Source organism: Phyllostomus hastatus, unplaced genomic scaffold (genome assembly GCF_019186645.2).
Source record: "Phyllostomus hastatus isolate PE091 unplaced genomic scaffold, TTU_PhHast_1.1 phas_scaffold_1674, whole genome shotgun sequence".
Classification (NCBI taxonomy): Eukaryota; Metazoa; Chordata; class Mammalia; order Chiroptera; family Phyllostomidae; genus Phyllostomus; species Phyllostomus hastatus.
In genome coordinates, this window is record NW_025334011.1 from 5,444,363 (window position 1) to 5,468,094 (window position 23,732).

Here is a 23,732-nt window from a genome sequence, read left to right on the forward strand (position 1 = left end):
AAAAAACGTAGAGAATGCTCCCTTGGTTATCTAGCTGTTCAGGCTCAGAACCGAACGTGGCATTCCCCCGGGAAGGGTGGAGGTGGAGGGTGGGAAGGAACAGACCCCAGGCACAGGTCCACGAATTCCATCACCAGCAGTCCCCACCCCCTCCAGGCATGCGCATTCATACCCCAGAGTTGCTAAGGCTCCAAGGAAAATAGAGGCGCAGAATGAGGCGAAAGCCAATCAGAGAGCTCAAAGACTAATCAGTTAGCCAATGCAGATTCGGCAGTGAATCAGGTCCTCAACCTTCTGCCAGTATCCAATCAGAGAACGGGCTACTTTGGGCGGATTATTCAAAACAAAAAAAAAAAAAACCCAACAAAACAAATCAGAGACCTTTAAACGGTGCAGAGCAAACAGAAACTGTCTCCTTCCGCCCCCAACCCTGTTACTCCCTTTCCTCCCCCTCCGACTCAACGGCAGAATGAAGTTGACGCCCAGATTCTAACCTCTGCTCGGTAACGAAGAGAGAGGAGTGTCTCCTTAAAGCAAGGGCGGTCTGAAGAGGCTCCCAAACCAGCTGGGGACAGTGGCTGAGAGGAGGGACTATTTTTCAAAGGTTTTGTAGCAGCGATAAATCCCTCCGCAGGGAGTCACGTGCCCCGCCCCTTGGTGGCGTCGGGAACGCAAAACAAAAACAAGGGGTTTGGTTGGGTCTCCGCGTTGGTGCCCGGAGAGGGGCAGGGCTTGAGAGCTTGACGCTGCTCCCCAGGAGGGTGGGTGCGCAGGGGACGGAATGGAGCCGGGGTTGTGAGGCCGGGGCGGCGGTGACGGAGGGGAGGGGTCGGATGCGGGTCCGGGGACACCGCTGAGGCGGCGGGTCCTTGGAGACAGGTCCGGAAGCCCTCGCCGCACCCAGTCCCCTCCGAACCGCAACGCCAAGCGCCAGTGGAGGCGCATCTCGGGCACGGTGAGTGGTCCTGCCTGGCTTTCTTTGTTCGTGGTGGGGACTTGGGGGAGGGGGTGCATTGTAGCGCCCACCCCTCAGCCCCGGAAGCGACTCCGGTCCAGTCGTCAGTTCCATGGGTATGGGCATCGGATTTGGGGAGATGATGGTGGAAATGGGTGGAGAGTCAAGGAGGCTCTAAACAATAGTTTGGTGCCCTCTCCCCATTTTGCCACCGGAGTTCGTTGGGGTGGTGCTTGAATTGACAGCCCGAGGCTCCGCACAGTTGCGGAACCGGGGCTTCAGTGGTTAGACGGGTGTGTCGGGATACGGGGTGGGCCTCGGCACCCCACCGCTCTCTGGCACCCGGGTCTTGCCACTCGGGTACATCCAGAGTAGGCACTGCCGAAGATAATGGGGAAGGCTCGGGGGTCGGACTCCAGCTAGAGGGGCTTATGCGGCTGGGCTCTCGGGAGGGGCGGGACTCCGGAGTCTCCTCCTTCTGGTTCTTTGTTCAGTCGCGAGACTTGCTGTCCCTTTCCCTCTATTGTGCAAAGCCCGCACCCCCAGAACCCGCTGCAGTAGCTACCCCTTGTGCTTTCCACAGGCTAGAAGCCCTCTCCTCACGGCTTCAGGTTGGGTGGACCTTCTAGATACCTCCACCCGGGGACATTTCCCGGTTTGTGAATCGTCCAGGAAACCGGCGCAGGCCAGTCTGACCCAGAGCTGGCCTGCGGGCGGAACCACGGCTCCTCCCCCATGCCACACCTCCCTGGTGGGTTTGTAGGATCCTGCTGGGGACGTGACTAAATCCCTCATCCGCTCCTCGTCGGGTGTGTTAGTGCGTCCCTCGCTGAAGGTATTTTCTGCTCTCCTCCCCTACCATCTATTCCCGCCTCCCTCAAGGATACACTGTAACAATTTGGTGTCTTTGCTGCAGATGAAGGATTTGGGGGCAGAGTACTTGGCAGGTCGTAAAGGGGTCCCGCTCTTCGGATTGTTGAACCTGTACCTAGAACAGGAACAGAGATTCCAACCTCGAGAAAAAGGGCTGAGTTTGATCGAGGCTACCTCGGAGGTAAGTCCCCAGAGAATGTAACTTGCTCATACAGCCGATAGGGTGTAGAGAGGATACCCCCCCCCTTTTTTTTTTACCTTTTTGAGTTGAATCAAGACTAAAGGTTGCCAAGTTTCTTAAGACCAAAATTGGACTTCCTGGAGTACTAAGATAAATGTTAATCCTGGGTTAAGCTTTTGTTTCTTGGCAGGAATGAGAAACTAACTCTAGAGAAGTGTTTCTTTAAATGTGGAAGCCCAGCCTTGCAGCTTCTGAGTGGGAGACTGGGAGTTCATTTGTGGAAATATCCTTTGCCTATGAAACACTTGTTAAGATTCTTAAGTCAAAAACAAGCAAGCAAAAAACCCATAAAACAAGCAAGTAACCCTTTATGTCTATTACAGAGGAATTGAATTATATTCTCTGTAACCCTCTGGAAGTGTGGCAACAGTTCACTTTTATATGTTGCCAAAGCTCTTTTATGATGTACATTTTTTAAAAGCCATGATATTTACACCTTTTGTATCTGAAAAAGTGTAGTGCTTTAGTTAAATGATACTACTCTTTCCCACGTTCTTGAAGGTTACGGGGAAAATTGCTTTATTTGATTCTGTATTATGTATTTAGTGTAAGAAAATCATAAATTTTGGCTCTTGGTTTTTATTGCAGAATGATAACACTTTGTGTCCAAGATTGAGAAATGCCAAAGTAGAAGACTTAAGGAGTTTAGCCAATTTTTTTGGATCTTGCACTGAAACTTTTGTCCTGGCTGTCAATATTTTGGACAGATTCTTGGCTCTTATGAAGGTATTTATTCATTTTTTTATAAATCTTCATTTTTATATATCTAGAACCTACCATGGTGGCTAGCATAGGATTCAATAAATATTTGGCAAATAATGTAATTATGTTACTCTACATAAATACTTTTAATAATTGGAACTGTGATCTTTAGCAGATTAAGAGACTACAAAATTTTGTATTGTATTTTAAGTTAGGTTGTACTTACCACTTAACATACCTTTTCTTTGAAAATACAACAAAATGAAGACAACTGGGTTGTTTTTTTGTTGTTTGTTTGTTTGTTTTAGGTATTCTCTATATATCTGTGCAGTCCTTAATAAGGTTTTCATCTCCCATCATGTTTTTGTTGGAGCCTAGATGTTTTTTATACTGAAATACAAGTGGAAGTATAGCAGTCTGGTAGAGGTGACCGACTGCCTTCACTATGAGAATTCTTTTTAAAGCAGAGAGCCACGTCTTTTTAACAGTTACCAGCAACTGTTAGAAAAATGTGGTGATTCTTTGGCCAATAGGATGGCTGTCAGCTGCTGGGTCAGTTTTCAGGGCACTGAAAAGAAAAGGGCAGCCATCTGTTCGTGGCAGTTTTTACATAAGCTCCACTCTGCAACTGATGTGATATTTCTTGTGGGCAAATTTGCATTGAAATATGGGATGATCCTAATGTACTATTTTTATATCCAAAGAAGTAGTGTATTTTCTAGGTGTTGAAAGCTTTATGTTATTTTGGAGAAGATTGTATTAGGAACTTTATGAGTTTGAAATACAAAGTATACTGTGTTCGAAATCTAGCTTTTGAACTTGTGTTTACATTTTTACTTGTATTTAAGTGCTCAAAATGATCTTTTTTTTTTAAAGAGAGGTAAGACAGTTTAAACTGTAAAAATGATTAAATATAATTATGGGTAAGAGTAAATACAGGGAAGCAGCTTGTTTGTGTTCTGTGTTAAAAATAGGGGCATTACTACAATGTTCTTTTTAAGTGCTTGCTCTGCTAAATCAAGTAGTAATTGTTAGGAGAAACCTTTTGTTTTTTTGTTTTCCAGGTGAAACCTAAACATTTATCTTGCATTGGAGTCTGTTGCTTTTTGCTAGCTGCTAGAATAGTTGAAGAAGAATGCAATATTCCCTCCACTCATGATGTAATCCGGATTAGTCAATGCAAATGCACTGCCTCTGACATAAAACGGATGGAAAAAATAATTTCAGAAAAATTGCACTATGAATTGGAAGCTACTACTGCCTTAAACTTTTTGCACTTATACCATACTATTGTACTTTGTCATACTTCAGAAAGGTCAGTGGGATTAAAAATAAAAATTTTGTGCTTTAGCATTGTTGTAGCTAATAGTAAAGAATTAGAATGCCAATGAAACCTCCTCCAAACTTTCATCTTGTACTGTGGAAGTTTAGTAAATGAACAAAATGAATACTTTGTTCTTTTTTTTCATTGTATAGAAAAGAAATACTGAGCCTTGATAAACTGGAAGCTCAGTTGAAAGCTTGCAACTGCCGACTTACCTTTTCAAAAGCAAAAGTAAGTCAATTTCTTGCTTACATGTGATTCACAGTTTCTGTTCAGAACTTTAAAAAAAATATTTCTTTTTTTTTTGTAGCCATCTGTATTAGCTTTGTGCCTTCTCAATTTGGAAGTAGAGACTTTGAAATCCATTGAATTATTGGAAATTCTCCTGCTTATTAAAAAACATTCCAAGGTAAACATCCTCAATTCTTTAGAGCAAGTTTCTTTCCTAATATTTTATTTTGAATCCCTGTGGTGACTAAAACATTAAGTAATACTTTATGATTTTTTCTTATAACTATGTTGAAGTTCTCAAAATACAGCTTTGACCCAGACAGGTGAAGCTGGAAGGGAACCCAGTCCTTATCCTAGCTTTTTTTTGCATTCAGATGTCCCTTCTGTGGTAGTTTTGCAAATTGCTGATACAGTGGTCTATTCTGAATTACATAGTAGGAAGTAGACTTACTAAATATACTAATGGCATCCCATTTCATCTTTAGGGCTAATTCATCCCATTAGTAGCATTACCAAAATAATATCAGCTATTTTTTTCTTTTTAAACCCCTTAGGCCAGCCCAATAAGTTTTTGCAGTCATAAAAAAATATAAAACAATTAAAGACACAGTCCTTTCTCTAAAACAAATAGTGTGGTTGGAGATACATGGAATTTAACATGAAGTCGTGTGTTCTGTCATTTGTTATTCTATGCCTGAGTGCCAGAAAATGCTGAACATAGGGAGTATTTTGGAATTTTTTTTTAGTAGAGAAGCAAGGCAGGACTGTGAGAGGCACTATGACTGGGAGGCTGTGGACCAAAGGAAACTTAGTGAAATTTTGGGCAGCAAAGGCTTATGGCCAGGAAGCTGGTGGACTAGAAAGGTTTGGGAATTATTTTAGGGTAGGGTTATAGATAGAACATCTAGGTGATAGTCCAAGCAGGAGTGGGAATGTCTAACTCAAATAATGGTTTTGGAAGCCAAGCATGGAAACAAGTCAAGGAGCCACAATGATCAAGATTTAGACCTAAGGATGGAGAGAACATTGGTACCATTGAAGGAAATTGGAGACCTGGCGGGTGTAGCATAGTGGCTTAAGTGCTGGCCTGCAAACCAAAAGGTCGTCGCAGGTTCAATTCTCAGGGCACATGCCTGGGTGGTGGGCCAGGTTACCAATTAGGGGTAAGTGAGAGGCAACCAGTCAATGTATCCCTCACATATTGATGTTTATCTTTATCTCCCTCTCTCCCTCCCTTGCCTCTCTCCAAAAGTAAATAGATAAAATCTTTTTTAAAAATCGAGAAAAATTAATTTGTGATCAAAGAAGTATGATTTGACCTTCCAGGTAGTAGATGTCTAGCTGATACTTAGCAGTCTGGAATAAAAACTCAGAAGATAAATCATAATTAGACGGCAATACCTGAAATTTCTGCCCTGGTTGGAGCATCGCCGGGTAACCAAAAGGTTGCAGGTTTCATTCCTGGTTCAGGTGCATATGGGAGGCAACTGATCAATGTTTCTCTTTCACGTTGATGTTTCTCTCCCTCTCTCTAAAAGCAAGGAAAAATGTCCTCAGGTGAGGATTAAAAAAAAAATTTAAAAGATTGGAAATTTCTCAGGAGGAAATAACTAGTGAAACCATAAGAAACTTGTGGGAGTCTTTTGCTTAGGAGGTTGGTTGACATTCTGGGTTTTCAGTGTTGACAGTTTCACCATTAGGAGCCAAGTGAAGGAAGATACACTACACAAGTAAGCACTATCAAGTTGGGAAGAGGTTTTCAAGAAGAAGGTAGTCAAGAGAGTATTGAATTTTGGTGAGAAGCCCAGTATAATGAGAATTGAAGGAGGTCATTGGATACCTAAGAGGTGATGTCGGTAGAGTGAGAAGGGAGTGGTAGAAGCCAGAATGCAAGGTAGGTGAGATGTAGCTGGATTAGGTGGAAATGGAGGTCAAGATTATATAGAATTATCCTGTTTGTGGACAAGGTACTAAGGAAGTATTTGTTTTTTAACAGGTAACTTCTAGCCTGTGATTTAGTTATGAATTTATTAGTTTTAATGTAAACCTTTTATAACTCTCTGGAAACATCTATGGTGAAAATTGATTCCTTGAAATAAACATAGTTCCCCAGTGGTGGAGGAACTATGCCCTTTTGGGGAAATTCCTTTTCTCTGTCATACTGCTTCTCCATTAGCATATATTTGGTATCTTAACGTAAATACCCATTTTTAGCAGTCAAGCAATGTTTTGTTAATAGAAACCTAAATCATGTTAAATTTCTTTGCATTGAGATTATTAAAGAATATACTTAATGACTGAATATCAGACCAGTGTTTTTAGGTCAATGTGTTTTCTTAATAGGCAAAACATTCTGTGTGTTGAATCTTATGTAAATTATCTATATTTGTGATGCTCCTCTCCTAAACCAGTGGTTACAAATTTTGACTGCACACTAGAATCACCTGGGGAGCTTTAAAAAAATCTTGATTCCCAGGTCATACCCCGAATTGATTAAATAATAATGTCTGGGGTGGGAGACAGGCATCAATCAGTACTTTTTAAGGAGTAAAGGATAATTTCAAGGTGCAGCAAGGTTTTGGAACCAGGTAACCACTTCATTAAATTGTTTTTTGGTTTTTTTCAGGTTAATGACACTGAATTCATTTACTGGAGGGAGTTAGTTTCTAAATGCCTTGCTGAATATTCTTCTCCTGAATGTTGCAAACCAGACCTTAAGAAACTGGTTTGGATTGTTTCAAGGCGCACAGCTCAAAACCTCCACAACAGCTACTATAGTGTCCCTGAGCTGCCAACAATACCAGAAGGAGGTTGTTTTAATGAAAGCGAAAGGTAAGCAGGTTCCTTAACTAATTCGACTTCCCCATACTAAATATACTCAAAATGGGGATATTATAAGGCATCAGAGAAAGTCCCTATTCTAATAGCATCATTACTTCAGGGGAGAAAATTAGCCAGAAGTAATTATTAAAAGAGATAATTTAGAAGTGTGCTTCCTCCCTTTTTATTATTAAAAAAAAAAAGGAAAATACCATGCTATACATTATATCCCAAGATTTATAACTGGAAATTTGTACCTTTTGACGATTTTCACTAACCAGTGTCCCCCTTTTCTGGCAACCACCAATCTGCACTCTGCATCTATGAGTTCTGTTTTTTCATTTTTAGATTCCACATATAAGTGAGATGATAAAGTGTTTTGTCTTTCCTCTGTCTGATTTCATTCCTCTTTGTTAAAAAACTGGTTGTTTCCCATCTCCTTTGTTCTTTGAAATATAGTATAGTTTTTAAAAAATGAAACATCATTCTGGGCTTTTCAATGTTAGTATGAATTCCTAATATGGTACATGGGAAGAGGCTGCAGGTTAAATACTTGGGGGGAAAAAGGAAACCACCACCACAAATGTGGCAGAAATCTGTAGATCTTTTTACAGTTTTTGTCAAGTGCCTTTGTCTTGTTCAGAGTTAATTTTGTTTGTAAAATGAATTATTTAATTTTTATACTGTAGGAATAAGGGACCGGAAGTTCCATTTCATAACTTATTGGGTGTTTTGGTTTGATATTTGAAAGTATTAGTGATGCAATTATTGATGCAAGAAAGACATTAAAACCATGTGATAGGAGTTGTGTTGTCCTTAGACTGCATTTATTGGACTCGAAGTACTTAAAGTTGAATTATTAGTTGATGATAGAGTTATTAGTTGGTACAAGAATAATAGTTTGGCAAATAGTAATTTGTTTTAACCTCTTAGGAAAATGTATTGCCTGAGGAGATTACAGTAGACTTCACTTTAGGAAGTCCTTAAGTTAAATTTTCTCTCTGTAAAGCTTAAATTTTAAATATAAAAATCCTGAGACTAGAGATACTCTTTGAGCAGTTCTATTTTGTCTGTAAAACATTGTAAGTATATTTAAAATAATGGAATACTCTTGTTTTTTTTTCCCCCTTTAGTGAGGATTCTTGTGAAGATATGAGTTGTGGAGAAGAGAGCCTCAGTAGCTCTCCTTCCAGTGATCAAGAGTGCACTTTCTTTTTCAACTTCAAAGTGGCACAGACCCTGTGCTTTCCGTCTTAGAAATCTAATTGTTCTGTGTCAGATCACACTTTAGAATTTAAAGTGTGCATACAGGTTTTAAAGCAATAAATGGGGGAGTAGGTAGTTTTCTGGTCCAGCCCCCATCTAGGCAGGAATTGCATAGACTGGAATATACCTACCTTCTATTTATTATTCAGATCAGATCTGGCCTATTTTCATATTTAATCCTAAGCCATCAAATGGGTTAGTGCCTCTCAAATAATTAACAATACTTTAGACATTGGCACTTTATTTTTCTCGTTGATCTTTAGCTACTTGGGGGAGGAAGGAAGGTGTTGATACCTTCAATTTATTACTTTTCAAGAATTTTTAAAGAGGAATAGTATAGTTAGTCTTAAACCTTTTATACAGCCTTCAGGTGTCTTTATTTAAACAGATTGGGAGTGAGCCAGTGCTTCCTTAGCTGGGAAAATGGATAATCCTTTAATGGTTTATCTTAAGTCTCTCCCCTCCCCCTATTCTCAGTACGGAGAATATACTCTTAAATGTCAAACACCTTTGTTGTTTTTTAAATGATCACTTACTGTCTAGTGCAGACTCGATAAACTTAGGAATTATAATATTGCCATTTCTGTGAATTTTAGTATGTAACGTGTTAGTTGAGGTTTCTGCCAAAGCAGAAATAATCAACAAGCTATGGTTCTTAGATAATTGCATTTTTGATGCCTAAGTATTGTCAGACTGTAGTATTACTTTAATGTTATAAAACAATCCATAATCTGCTAGTTTTGCATGCACCTGTATGAAAGCAATGCAGGAAGTGGAACAGAACTAGGTAACTATGGAATGGATAAATGTTGATCTAGTAACACATTTTATCTCATTTTTATATATTAAAAGTCTGCATGATTACATTTTACTTCCTTTGTAATTCACATTTCAGAGATAATGCTATTAGTATATGGGTGCCAAGACTGAATAAGAAGTTAAAAAAAAAGACAAAAAACTGTGTAGTGTTATAGTTTTAGGTATGTCTGTGTGGTGATACAGCCATAAAAAAAAAATAGGGATTTATAAACTCTGTACACGTGAAATTTTGTACAGAGAATTTTTTAAACTTTATAAACTATGAAAATGTAAATCTTAAAAAATGTACATAAAAATACTGTATTTTTTTACCTTGTGTGTGATAGTCTAGTAATTGCATGTAAATATAATTTATTGTGTGTTCTGTAATATAGGTCAAACATGATGATTTACCTTTTTAGTGTTAAGTCAGCATTCATTGGATGTTTTCTGTAGTGGATTTTTTTGGAGTAATAATGAATTATAACTCCAAATAAAAATATTAATGAGTCGTACTCCTTGTTTTCAATCACATCTTAATTTTTTGGTAAAAGAAAAAGTGCCTGCTTTATTTCAGTGGGAAGGCTTAAAGTGAGTCTGGAGTGCCTCCAGGATAACCCCTCTTTGGTAACCTGAAGTCCTCTGGGTAGTATTTCCTTATCACAGTTTGGCCCATAGTCTTGGAGACACCGAAAGTGAATCTGTCATTTGAGAATTGACCTCTCTCTGGATGAACTCGCATTAAACAAAATACATATTAATTTATAGTGAAAGGCAACAGGTATCAAGTAGACCAGAATATTCTGGTTGGCAGGTTAGTACAGTTTCTGCAGACAAGCTGAATTCTCAGGTTGCTTGGTGAGTAAGCAGTTGTGTTGGCTGTGACTGGATCCTGCCAGCCTCTGGCTCTTTGGAACTTTTTTCCAAGCCTTGGGCTTGTTTTGCAAGTGCTTGTGGGTTTTTTGTTTAGTTTTGACATAGGTTCTGCCTCTAGTTTGATTTTACAGACCTTCTAGTTAGAGAATCAACATATACTGAATGTGGTGTTCATGTAATACCTCTTCCCACTTAGAGATATGGGCATGTTTTTCTACTCTGCTAGTGGATATTCTCTGGTTACATAATTTTGATAAATAGTAGACAATATATTCTGCTCTCAGATTTTGATTTGTTGATGTGTTATTTTGAAACCTCCTTTAGTTTCTCCAAGGTTTTACTGCTTTTCCTAGATTGTCCTGCTGCATGAACCTCTCCACACATGACTTCATCTGTTCCCCTTTCTGGTTTTCAGTACTTTTAGTCTAGAGCTGTTTACCCTACTCTCAACCTGTTTATTCACAGCTGACTATCCTAGTTGGAGGTTTCTGATTACTCCCAAACCTGCTGTTCTGTGTATGTCTTGGTGAAAATGTATTCTATATACTCAAGTAGGAGGAAAGTTGGGCAATACCCTAGTTTCGCACCTGTTTACAGGAGGTTACCATTTATCATTGATAAAATTTCATTTATACTGTGTAGCTCCACTCTGACTCCTCTTTTCTGCTACGGGTTTGGTTCAGCCTTCACTCTAAGCAGGGTTACTACAATCTTAGTTATCTCTCAGCCTCCAGGCTTATTTCTGATCCCCTTACTGCTGGGACATTCTTTTAAAATATGCAAATGCAATATGTCTTTCCTGAAAAATTGTCGACTAGGTACCTCAGTCAGGATAAGTCTATGTCACAACATACAGGTGATTTCCTACTCAAAACACTATACCTGTCTGGCCTTTTTTTCCCCTTCCCATTAATTAGCAAGGGTGTCCAACCTATTGGCATCTCTGGGCCATACATTAAACACATTGTGACATGTAATCACAAAAAAACCCTCCTAATGCTTTAAGGAAATTTGCAATTTTGTGTTGGGCTGCATTCACAACCATCCTGTGCTGCGTGTGGCCTGTGGGCTGCAAGTTGGACACCACTGTGTATGTATTAAGCAAGGTAACTCGGGGAGCTATGTGGAAGATGGACTGGAGCAAATGAGTAAGTAGGTGGGAGGCCTGTCAGGAGTCCCGAGAGGATCCACCAGAGGTGCTGAAGGACTGAACTAAGGCAGTGGTAGTGGGGATGAGGCGGAGGAGGGAATGGAGACACACCATCCATTCTCGAGGCATTATTAGGGTACCCAGACAAGTCCAGGAGCCTAGTTATGCCCTCCTTGGACTGTTCAACCAGGTGGCTTCCCTGTGACTGGTGAATAAAATGGAGATTTCAGCTTCCTGCCCCATTCACAGCAGAGGGTGAAAGAAGGCAACCATTTTATCTATTTGCTGCTTGAGTTGGCAAGAGATTCGGCTTTTCAGGTTTTGATTCTGTCATTTCCTAAGATGTGGCATGCAAACTGCTGCTTCTGCTGTTGTGTGTGCTGAAGTGTCACTGTGCCTAGTGCCTGGTCTCCACCCATTTGTCCTTCGGAAAGTGAGATTGGACAAATAGCATGTTTTAATCACCAGTCATACTCGAAGTTAGTACTCTGGTGAAGTACAGAGGCATTGGTTGTAGAATACTTCTCACAACATTTTAAACCATTTTCTTTGTTTAGGATCTGACTTTTTCAATTCCTTTCATTTCAATATTGGGTTTCAAATAGGATGTTCCCCTCTGCCTTCCACCTTCCCCTGTACACATGCAAATTGTCAGCTTATTTACATAACCTACTTAACGGATTCTTTTATGGACAAAGACCATGTGTTTGCATTTGTCACTTTTGAACTCAGTTTTTCTCATTTTTTTGTAAAGGCAACAACTTACTGTCTTTGTATTTAGCAAATGAGATTGTGTGGTAGACAGTTTTCCCACTAGTTAAAAAGCCTTCCCATCCCCTCGAATTTCAGTTGGCCTTGTGCCTGGCTTTGCCTACTGAAGTGCAGTGGAAGGAGTTCAGTGCATGTCCAAGCCTAGGCTTTAAGAGGACTGGCAGCTCCCTTTTATCCCTCTTGGCATTCAGCCACTGTGCTGCAGAGAAGCTCCGGTTGGATCACGGAAGAGATGAGAAGCCATTGTGGAGGGAGGCTCCTGAGGATGGGATATACCAGCCCTGGCTAAGCTCCCAGCTGAATGCAGCCTGCAGAGTATCCTCAGCAGCATAACACAGAGCACAGGAACCACCCAGCTGATCCCAAACAACCCAAAAGACTCATGAAAAACAATTGTTTTAGGCCACTCGGTTTTGGGGTGGTTTGTTAGCAACAGATTACTGAGGTTGCTTATAATCTACAGTCAAGTGGTGGTCATATCTAAGTGGTAAGTTCACAGGTGATTTTTTTTCTAATGACGGTTATTTGTAGCTTCCGTTTTTCCTCCCTGAAATGGATTTGAATTATTAGTGTACTAACAAAACAAAGGAAAAAAAACATTTAAAACCACAGTTAAAAACAGTATCTTTCCTTTGATTAAAATCCTTAATGACTGGATTCCCAGCCAGGGTACATTCCTGGGTTGCAGGCCATAACCCCCAGCAACCGCACATTGATGTTTCTCTCTCTCTCTCTCTCTCTCTCTCTCTCTCTCTCTCTCTCTCTCTCTCTCTCTCTCTCTCCCCCCCCCTCTCCCCCCCCCCGCAAAAATAAATAAATAAAATCTTAAAAAAAAAAAAATCCTTAATGACTTCCCAGTATTCCTGAGCATCAAGTTCAAACACCTTACCAGAATTTACAAGACCCTGTCTGATTTGGTCCCTTCTCCCTTCTCAGCCTCATGCACATGGCATCCACATACACACGTTCCAACCTAATTGCATTTCGGTTCCTTCCACTCCATGGTTTTGCGCACTTCGTGCCTTCATGCACACTATTTCACCTGTCTGGCACATTTTTGCTGTCATCCTCATTAGGCAGACTCCTACTTACCACCTTAGGGGTCACTTTATTCACTTATTCACTCTTCACTCACCATGTACTTGAGTGCCTCTTACGTGCCAGGCACCACCCTAAGTGCTTGGTATATAAAACCAAACAATATCTGTGCAACTTACATTCTAGTGGCAGAACCAAATAATTAAATTGAAAGGAAATAACATAATTTTGAAGGTTGTGGTGGTGTTTTCTCCCAAGAAATCTGGAACTCCCCAACTTTCCTCCTCTTGTCAGTGTTGCATGTTTCCATATAACTTTACATTTTTCTTATTCTAGCAGTTAATACCTTGTCTGTCTCCCACGGCTGCTTACCTCACCTGTGTGCTCCAGGAAGGCAGGGGCTTTTTGTTTTTCTTGTTCATTGGTGAATCCCCAGCACCCAGCCTAGTATCTGACCCAAACTCCTCCTGCTTTATTGGTAGCAAGTAGCTTCATGCGTTTCTGACTACTTAATGCATTCCAGGCACCCTATGTGAATTCTTTAATTCTCACCACAAGACAAAAACTGCTATTATTTCCTTTACACATGAAGAAACCAAGGATCAGACAAGTACTTTGACACAAATTTGGTAGGTGGTAGGGCTATAATTCAAGCCTATCTGCCAAACCCTACATTTAACCACAATGCTAAACTAACTACCCAAACCTTGATAGTACTCATTAAACAGTTGTAGAATGCATGAAACAGTAAAAATTCTTATAAAGAATATTCTACTCCTAATACCAGTAAAATAAACCATACTATTTTCCTGTTCAATTTTTAAATGCTCTCACCCATAGGAAAAAAAATGGCTAAGATTTAGAGTTAAAAGTATCTTTAATCACCCAGGAACCAAACATGGTAATGTGCAAATTCCAGGCAGTAGGGTGGTAGAGAAAATGAAGCCTCATCAAAAGCTGGGGATGTTAATTTGCCCTGGGAACTTTTCCATACTTAGGCTTATGGGCCCTTCTCAATGCCCTTCGGTCGAGTTCCTTTTACGCTTAGGTTATAGTTTATATTTTATCATTATCTTGGGTCCCAAGGCCCATTGTCATTGAGTGTTAGGGGGAAGGAACTTTGTAACAATTGAGGACTGTTTGTTAAAGGCCCTTTGCCTGTTTTACTGTTATCCAACATAGCAATCATCTGCCACTTACTCACTGACTGTTCCGGGGTTGTTCCAATAACTGTTTCATGTGTGGTTTATCCCCTCGCCTAAACTCAGAGCTTCACGTGAGAAGAGACCGTGTCTTCCACTTTCTTTATATCCTTTAACGTGTCTAACTTCATGCTGGGTCCTAAGTCAACATTTTTTTTACATGTGTCACGCCTGATAGTGTCTTTTCCACTCCTGATTGTAACATTCATGGCTGGTAAAGGTGAACTTCCATGCATGCAAGGATGAATTCAGCCTCTCCAATGTTAAGATTTCAAATCATTACTCGGGTGTACAGGGGGACATAGCTCACTGCTACTATCATGTGTTCCTTATTCAAGAGTAAGATGGAGCCCTGGCTGGCGTAGCTCAGTGGGCTGAGCGCGGGCTGCGAACCAAAGCATCGCAGGTTCGATTCCCAGTCAGAGCACATGCCTGGGTTGCAGGCCATGACCCCCAGCAACCGCACATTGATGTTTCTCTCTCTCTTTCTCCCTCCCTTCCCTCTCTAAAAATAAATAAATAAAATCTTTAAAAAAAAAGAGTAAGATGGAATGATCAGGAACACAGGCTCTTAAACTAGACTGTCAGGGTTCGATCCTGGTTTGACCACTCACTGTCCGACCTCACTGGCTGTTAACTAACGTGTTTCTGCCTCAGTTTCTTCACCTATATAAAGGGGTCAATAACATTAGCTACCTGTGATGGATACTGAAATGTGCCACTTAGATGTCTGGCTACTGTGAGTGCTGTTGGCCTTTCTGGGCCTGCCCATTCAGAAAGCAGCCTGACCCAAGGTCATGCCCTGTCCAGGAGGGTTCACACCTAATGACTCATTAAGGTGGAAGGAGATACAAGGCTTGGTCACTTCACTCCAAAATAGGATAACACAGATCATTTTGGTCCCTAGCTCCCTATGGGTTTGGCTGAGGCTGCTTTTGGCTCAATTCCCTCCACCCCATCTCGCTTCCTTCTCCTCCCTGCCATGGGTGTTGATCCCAGAGATGCTTCCTAATGAACATCCTGCACCCCAGCCTGTGTCTCAGAATCTGCTACCTGCAAACCACCAACTGCAATCCCAACTGGGGATACTCTGTGTTGAGTGATAGGACAATACGTGATAAAGAATTTGCAACAGTGCCTGGTATGCAACCAATAAATATTGGCTATAATAATTATTACCTCAATTCTGTCCAGACCCTCTTACTTCACTGCTGAGATAAGACTCAATTATTTATTTCGCTATTATTGGGTTACTGCAATGTACTGAGTTTTACTCTCGGCACTGAGGATGCAAAAGGGAATCAAAGCACAAGTCTTACACTGAAGACCTCATACTCTAAAGAGAGAGGCACACCTATCAATCGCCATGCAGTGGAAGAAGCACAATAGTAGAGATATGTCCAAGGCCCTGTGCTAGTGTCCTGGCCTCGCCTCTGCATGACTCTCTCATCTTCCAGAAAGAACTAGAAAACCATCTGGTGTGATTTCAGTCATCCCAGTCAGGTCCTGATGGTCCATCCCCTCTCCAGTGCCTCTCATGTCACTATTTCCCTCTCATTCATTCTGCCATTCCCATTTCTAGACAGACTTTTTATATATTATTTTTTGAGCTGAAGATTTTGAGTCTGGATAAAATGCAAATGTCTCCAACAGGGTTTACACCTTCAGTGCAATTCAGAAACTGCGGTTTGGGCCTGGGGCTGAGCACCTATTCATTGTGAGTAGAGTTTTGGACAAGATGCATGTGTTATTTTGGGTACCCCAGGAAGCAGATGAAGTCAGAGTGCAACAGGTTTATTGGGGGTGACACCTGTGAATGGGAAAGGGGGAGGAAGGAGGGTTGGACAGGGACAGCCTGGGACTGTGGTGCAGATCTGACAAGATCCAGCCAATCTGGGATGGAGCACAAGTTGCCAATTAGAAGAACCCCATGCTGGGCAGCAATGGCTAGGCCTAGCACCCCCAGTGCACAGTCGTTGCCTGAGGATTATTCAAGAAGAGCATGGCTTCAGCTGGAACACTGAGGTGGCTCCTAGAGGGGCTGCAGCTGGAGGCTGACGGCCACGACCCTCATGGCGGAATGGCAGGTTCCCTCTGGCCGGTGATCTGTGTGGTGCACCTCCAAGGTGCTAAGCAACATATTTATTCTGAGAACTAGTTTTTTAATCTGAAAAGGGGAGACACTGAGAGCTGCAAAAACTTTTGGCAAGAACACTTCATTTGACCCTTTGCACTAAGAGACTTGACCAAACTTCTGCATGGCTTCTTGCAGCCCAGGCTGGTATCCCCAGGACAGCCCAGCTTCCTTACTTGTGTTCCTGTCTGGGAAAGCTCAGGGCTGTCAACAGAATTGACTGTTTATTGTAGCCAACACTTGACAGCCCTTCCCTAGGGCATTTACTAAAAAGGGCTTACAATTGTGAAAATTTTTTCTGTCCCTTAGAGATGTATATGTACTTTCTATAACTCAGGGATATTTTTCTTGAGGATCCAAAAGCCATTCCTGTGAAATATGATCATAAGGAAGGATAGGGCCTCTGTCTCCCACTCTCCGTGGGAAGATAGAATCCCAACTTCCATAATTGCCATCTTATAGACATAGCTGACCTATCACATTGACAGTCACCAATTCTAATTTTTCATGGAGCTGTCACTTTCTTCCCCTCCCTTAACCTTCATCCTCTCTTTGAAACACCCAGTCATCTCTGCCCAAAATTTGAAGGGAGCCCAGCTCTTTCCTCTGGTCTCAGAGGAAGATGTCACTAAAGGGGATAGAGGAAGCATAGGCCCCCAAAAGCTGGGCTCGTTAAGTAACCTGTTGTCTGCTTTCTGTCTGGTCCCAGGTCACAGCTCTCGTACCTCCTAAGCCACCAGATTGCTGGGACTCCTTTCAATAGGGCGTGGCAGACGAGCAACCGCAGGACCTTCCCTTGGCCTGCACAGGCAAAAGTCTTTCTGCACAGTGTTGGAGAAAGCCCTGCCTGCAGTTATAACTGCCTGGTCTAAGCTCTTGTCCCATCTTGCACATTAAAGAGGAGCAAGGTTGACGTGTCCCATGAAGGAAAGGCGTTCAAAGGCTAGACAAGCTGCCAACTCTCAGAAGTGGTGCTGTGCCTGAACTTGGGGCCTGGCCGCCGGAGCAGACATCTATCTTTGTTGCTCCAGGGAAGACTTTCATGCTATTTTTTGGGTGGGGCATCAGGGAGGGCTAAGGAGGTGAAGATGACAGGGAGCCACATATAACCTGCCTCTGTTCCTGAATTGTATCAGCAGCCAGGGCTCTTCCCTTTCCCTCTTTTCTTTTATTATTAATTTGTCTAAAATTGAAAAGATGAGTGCAAAACTGTTATCTTAAACTTAAAAATCTTAATTGAAAGCTCATCCACTATGTATTCATTTTAATGCCACACATGTCTTCATGATATACATTACCTGCCAGCTGTTGTCACAGAGGATTCTATTTTTCACATAGCTTCATCTTACACTGAGCAGCTTTAAGGCACAATAGTGCAGCTGCTGAACAGCTGTTGCCTGGCCTCAGGGGAGGAGCCCTGTCTGAGGTTCCATGACACAGTTCCTTTATGCACTTTGCAGGACTCCTAGTTCCGAAATAGGCAGGCCTGCTCAAGCAAGAAGTGAAATGGTCCTATAAGAGGCCCTTCTCCTTTGTCTGGGGAGTGGAGAGAATGGTGTGTCTGCTTTTTCAGGGCCAGCCCCAGCAGGTTCTCAGGTCTGCTTTCCCTTCCTTTCTCCATTCTGCTAGAAGAGTATGAAAAAAATGGCACAGAGAGGAGCGGGCCTAATTATACATTTCCTCAACTAAGTAGTGCCCACTACTCTTGGTTTGTTTAAGTCAATGAGATTGACCACTCTGGGAGGGAAAATAACCTACCACAGTCAAAGCAATCAATGATGCACAACAGAGGGTTGTTAGTTTATCCGTGGGCAAGAAGCTAGAGGGGGCCCTGAAATGCCAAAGAGGGAAGCTGGCTGGACAATAGGGAAGAGCTCACGGTGACAACACTTTCATGCGGTCACCAGGTTTAAGATAAGAACCTCAGCTTTGCAGGCCCAGAGCTAGAGTCTAACACAGGGAGTAAAAGAGTCTTTCAGAGGAAGTAAGTGGGGGCACCAAAAACTAATTTATAGGAGATGACTTCCCCTCCCTGGATCTAGAATGTTAATGTCTTCAGTCAAAAATGTTAGAGTCATGTCCCTTCTGCTAGCGGAATAGATGAGAAAGTAATTGTAACCAGAAAGTCCATGCTTAGAATGGACTCAGAATTAACAGTGGGTTCACTTCCGTGCATGGCCCGATCCAGACTTGATAAAATACAGTGTATCATCATTCTCCAGTTACTGTGATGGGAGTTAGTTTGTATTTGGTGTTTGTTTGTTCATTTGTTTTCACTCTCCCCAGTCTACTACAGAGTTAATGTCATCCATTACATTTTGAACTGATTATATTACAGAAGACTGTAATCCCTTTATAGGAACCTTATATCTTTTCTCAAGTACTGAGGGCCCCTAAGCAGTCATTTCAAACCCTGCTTTACCATTCCACATTCCAGAAGTGCTTTTGTATTAAGTCTTGGGAATTTGGTAGTATTATCTTTCCAGTAGACTTCATGGTATATTTATAGAATTGTAACTTTAAAGATAGTTCAGAATTTTCATACACATCAGGTTCTTTTTTTTATGTACTAAATGTAGAAGACGCAAAGATAGACAAGCAAACTGGTTTTCTTTTAGCGATAGTGAAGACAGAAAGAACAAAGGGTTTAGGAAGCGGGATCGCACAGCACTGATGGGAAAGTAAAAAACCCCATGGAGGAATAGGCAAGAAGGAAGGAGAGGAAACTGCAGAGGACAAAAGATGATAAAAGCAGGCGCTGTGAGGATTAAAATATGGGAGGGAGAAGAACAAGCTGTGGAAGCCAGTGAGACCAGGCAAATTCAGTATGGGACAGCTGTCGGAAAAAGCTTGGATGAAAAGGGATCTTGGGATTCAATCCCATACTGTTTGTTCTGGCGCTAACGTTCCTCTTCAGAAAAGGATAGGGTTGAGCCAGGTGACTTTCTGAGGTCCATTGTAGCTTTGCCATTCACATTCCAAAACTTAGAAGGAAATGCTGAGCAACTCAAGACTTGTGTCTTCTGGGGAAATGTTTGTTACATCCCAGACTAGAGGACTGCCATTATTTCTAGTTGTAATCGTTTCTTAAAATTACATCTAGTCCACGACCCAGTCAACTCTGTTTTAAGCTTTGGATTCCATGCAGTCAAGTCTGTCCTGAGCTTGGTTAATTTTAACTTAAAAGGATATAACTGATAAATAAATGATTGTAACGATAGTTATGGTGGGGAAATAGAATAATAAATATCGCTGAACACAAATGAGCACATTCGGCACAAATACAGTCAGAAAACAAGACAAGGATGATGACCTCTATACAGACACAGTGGGGATGTGCTGAAAGTATGCCATGTGCAGAAACAGTCACCACTGGGGCAACTCCGTTATTTTTCAAGCCCTGGTGAGACAGAAGCCACCTTAGGCCAGCAGCACTATCAGCAGACAGGATCTGTGGGTGGCAGCAGACAGTGCCAAGCAGCACCAGTCAGTAGAAAAGAAGTCACATCCATATCTAACATCGAGTGTATGTAGAGAGGCTATGCTGGTGTGAAAAATCTCTGAAGTTGTATCTCATGGAGGATGGAAAGCTTACAACACTTAGGTTGTAAAAAGCTCTGGGGAGTGATTCCCTCTGTCTTGGTTTACATCTCACCTCTTCTGACTCCATTTCCCCAGCTTTGTTTACCTAAAAAACAGCTCCCATGAGCTTCTTGGGTGAGTGCCTGTGTCCTAGAGCCCTGTCACATAGTAGGTGCTTAGAAAATGAAAGTTGAAGAAAGTATATTATTTTGTTTACTTATTTATTTATATTTTCATCCGAGGACGTTTTTCTCATTGCTTTCAGAGAGGCAGAGGAGCAGGTGGCGGGGGGGGCGGGGTGGAGAAAGAGAGAGAGAGAGATCAACTGGCTGCCTTGATATGTGCCCAAACCAAGTACAGAACCCACGACCTGGCTAAGTGTCCTGAGCCAGACTGGAACCCAGGTGCTCTCACCAACGCAGCCACACCGGCAAAGGCTATTTTATTTATTTTTAACTTATTTTCATTTTTTCTGCTTCCAAGTTTTGTTATCATGAATTTTTAAAAACAAGCGTCCCTACGAGTGTGGGGGGTTGAGAGTGGAGGAAGAGGGCAGGGCAGGCAGGGCATTGGGATAGAACTCTGCTATGGGTCATAAAGCTCCAGGTTCATCCCGTCATGGATTTCACAATCCGCCAGAGAAACGAGGCCCTTAAAAATCGTGCACCCTTTCTTTAGGACGATCTTGTTCCAAGGGGTACCCACTTGGGCTGCGATGAGCTTCTTAAGGTCCCCATGGTGTCATCCCCGTTGCACTTCACGCGGACCTTCTTCCCCAGGCGGTCGTGGCAAACCACCTTCATCGTCCTTTCTGAAGCTCCGATCCCCTAGAACGTGCCGGCGCCACAGCCTGCTGGATGGAGAGCCAAGCCAGGGCCAGAGCTGATGCTGAGACTGCGAAGCTGAAGTGCGCAGCCGCCGAAAGCGCCGTCCCTGCCCTCCCTCCCCTTTCGCCGAAGTGCTCCTGGTGGCGTCCGTTGCCGTCCCAGCTCCTCCCAATCCCAGCTCCCCACCCTCTCCTCCCACCTCTCTCCCTCCTCTGGTGGGCTTGGGGTCCCCAGTCGCGGCTTCCGGGTCTCTAGACTTGTAGCCCCTCCACTGCAGGTCTGATCCCCCAGGGCTGGTAGGATTGGAGTGGAACGAGGTTTCTAAGGAACTAACCTCACAGGGTGATCTGATCCTACACTCCTAGCAGGGAGGTCGTGGTGGATAACCTCCTCCCAGCTGATGCTATTTTAAAGCCATACATCAGGGCCCTATAAGAAGTAAAAGGGAGTGGCAGCGAGGCTCGTTTGGAACTCCGAGAATTGAAATCATAAAGTCAACGCATTTTAAAAAATATTTATTTATTTATCTTTATTTTTATTGCGGATACTGTTAGACATGTCCCCATGTTCCCCTCCTTCGCCCTCCTCCACCCAGCCCACCCCCCCTTCCCTCTGGCCTTCACCACACTGTGGTCTGGGTCTGTGAGTTATGCAAACACGTCCTTTAGCTAATCCTCTCACCCTCTTTCATCCAGTCCCCTCTTCCCCCTCACACCTGACAGCTGTCAGTGTGCTCCCTGTGTCCATGCCTCCGTTGTTATTTTTGTTATCAGTTTATTTTGTTCATTAGATTCCACATGTAAACTAGGTCATGTAGTAGAGGGCAGATATTTGGAGAATTTCCTTAAAGAAAAAACAAAACAAGCACACAAATAAAGAGAAAAAAAAACAGAACGTTGTCTGGACCCCCAGGTGAGGCAAACAGGGAGGGCTTGGCTGCAGCATGCCGTGTTGGAATCGGCAGGCTAAGGAAGTAGGAACGGTTTGAATGGAAAGAGGAAAACAGGAGTCAGAGAATCAGAGATCATCTCTGCCGGTGTTTGCCAGTGTAGTCTCGGGGCGTAGATGTCCGTTCGGAAAGGGAGAGAGAAATTGCCCACGTTAGGAACATCCTCACGGTGAAAATGGATTAGTCAGAGAACCCTAGCTTGTTCTGACCCTATGTTCTTTCAGCACGAATATTTGATTTCCACGGAGACTTCCTTATAGGGAAGTTATTCAGATAGAACCAGTTGCTGTAAAGGAAGCAGATGCTGAGATGGGGTTTGGAGTACAGAGGTTTATTGCTGGGTGGGAGGGTAGGGGTGGGTAATGGCCATGTCAGAAAAAGGGGGAGGAGGAGAACAGTATCGGGCAGGCAAAGTCTTGAGACCACAATGGAGACTCGACACCTGTGAAAGGAAACAGGAAGAGCAGGGAGAATTGGGCAGGGAGAGCTTCAGAATGTGCTGTGGATCTGAACAAGTCTCTAACAAGCTCTAGTACAAAGATTAGAGGAGTCCCACACCGAGCAGACAGGGCCAGACCCTAGAACTCCCAGCTTGTACAGGATTGGCTGAGGGCTGCCTGGGAACAAGGTGGCTTCAGCCTGAACATGCAGTACATCCTGAAGGCACTGTGGCTAGAAGCTGTCAGCCAATTGTCCCCCTTGATGCGGAACAAGCTGCCGCACTATTCAAAAAGCCGTTTCCAAAGCTCTTATTTCATCTTGATCCTCAGTATAGAATGTGGCTGGAGAGTTAGATGCTTGCTTTCCCAGCCTGCCTGACAATTGCAATGACCATGTGGCCCAGTTCTTGCCATTGGGGCTTAGGGGGAGCTAACCAGGTAAAAAGGAAAAGCTTTATAAAAAGAGAGTATTCTCCCCTCCCCAACTAGGTATTTGTTTCCTGATTTTGAACGCAGCAGCGTGGATGTCTGGTGTGGCAGGGCCTGGTTTCCAGGAGGCCAAGGGCAAACATGCTGAGGGAGAGTTCTTTGAGGACAATGATAAGACTGCTTTCTCTTCTTGTTGAATAAACCATGAAAAATGTTGTTATGGTTTAATCCACTGATTCAATTTCCTTTTACGTGAAGCTAACTGATACACCCATTGCTTGGTTCCCATAACTTTGTATATATGGCATATATATATATATATATATAAATTACTATTTGATAGATCTTAATATAAATTGGTTAAGTTGGCATTCTGCTTTGTATGTAGTCATTTCTTATTACTTGGGTTAGAATGAGCCTGTCTTTTGTTGAATCAAAATCCGCCGAGTGCCCTGAGAAGGTGTTGAAAAGCTAAAGGCTAAACCTGGAAAAGGGTGTCATTGTGTGGTTGCAAGTCTCACAGGGAACCTTGGAGTTTAGGAGAAAGAAAGTTCACTCAGAAAGAAGGTTCCAGTGGGCCTGCCCCAGGGTGGGCAAGTGCTGGCATCTTTGAGAGGATTTGTCTGCTTTCCAAAGTCGGGTATTTTAGGGGAGGTCTCGGGAGAGGAGCTCAATAGACTATTCATCAGCTTTTCCAAGTGCGTCCTGTCAGGGCGGTGGCATCCTGATTGGTTGGCACCATGGGTTAAGTCATTAGCAATTTGGGGTGATCTTGGGGTTGCCTGGCTGGTTCTGCTGCTCTTTTTTTGGCCTGGAGCTGAAACACTATGGAGGCCTAGGTGTTCCCTCAGGGGAGAATAGCCCAGCAGAGGGTCAGAACTGAATGAGCAGCCAGGTGCCACAGGAGGAAAGCCCACCCTGGGGGCGAGGTTCCCCACCAGTTTCACCCATTGTTAGACACTCAGGGGCTTTCTGCCCTGTTTACCTTCTATATCTGGCTATAAATTGCTCAGCCAGTTTGTTCATCTATCTGCCTGAGTTTCCTCATTCCACTTGCCATGGATTTTCCTAGCTTCTTACTGCCCTGCCTTATTATATTTTACTTGGCATTCTTGAATGTCTTA

General features: G+C 42.8%; 1 protein-coding gene and 2 pseudogenes across 2 annotated transcripts; 1 reads left to right on the forward strand and 2 right to left on the reverse strand.

Annotated features, from left to right (window-relative positions):
* The first annotated feature begins 665 nt into the window (after window positions 1-665).
* CCNG2 (cyclin G2) lies at window positions 666-9,725 on the forward strand. 2 transcript variants are annotated; one of them, XM_045858190.1, is made up of 9 exons: window positions 666-955; window positions 1,539-1,790; window positions 1,872-2,009; window positions 2,658-2,795; window positions 3,836-4,086; window positions 4,248-4,326; window positions 4,406-4,504; window positions 6,953-7,158; window positions 8,280-9,725. In XM_045858190.1, exons 3-9 carry the CDS (start codon window positions 1,872-1,874, stop codon window positions 8,401-8,403), a joined length of 1,035 nt encoding a protein of 344 aa, XP_045714146.1. In that variant the 5' UTR covers window positions 666-955; window positions 1,539-1,790; the 3' UTR covers window positions 8,404-9,725. The 2 variants fall into 2 exon arrangements, with proteins under 2 accessions (XP_045714146.1, XP_045714145.1); XM_045858189.1 differs by lacking the exon at window positions 1,539-1,790.
* A 10,823-nt stretch (window positions 9,726-20,548) lies between these two features.
* On the reverse strand, window positions 20,549-20,766 carry LOC123831060 (annotated as a pseudogene).
* Window positions 20,767-20,790: 24 nt separating this feature from the next.
* Window positions 20,791-23,732, reverse strand: part of LOC123831061 — a 30,016-nt pseudogene continuing 27,074 nt past the window's right edge.

Bases quoted from the DNA above. Each gene is read 5' to 3' on its own strand.
- CCNG2 (XM_045858190.1), top strand. From the start codon at position 1,872: ATGAAGGATTTGGGGGCAGAGTACTTGGCAGGTCGTAAAGGGGTCCCG. The intron at 2,010-2,657 runs GTAAGTCCCCAG...TTTTTATTGCAG, and splicing joins TGATCGAGGCTACCTCGGAG to AATGATAACACTTTGTGTCC. The intron at 4,505-6,952 runs GTAAACATCCTC...GGTTTTTTTCAG, and splicing joins TTATTAAAAAACATTCCAAG to GTTAATGACACTGAATTCAT.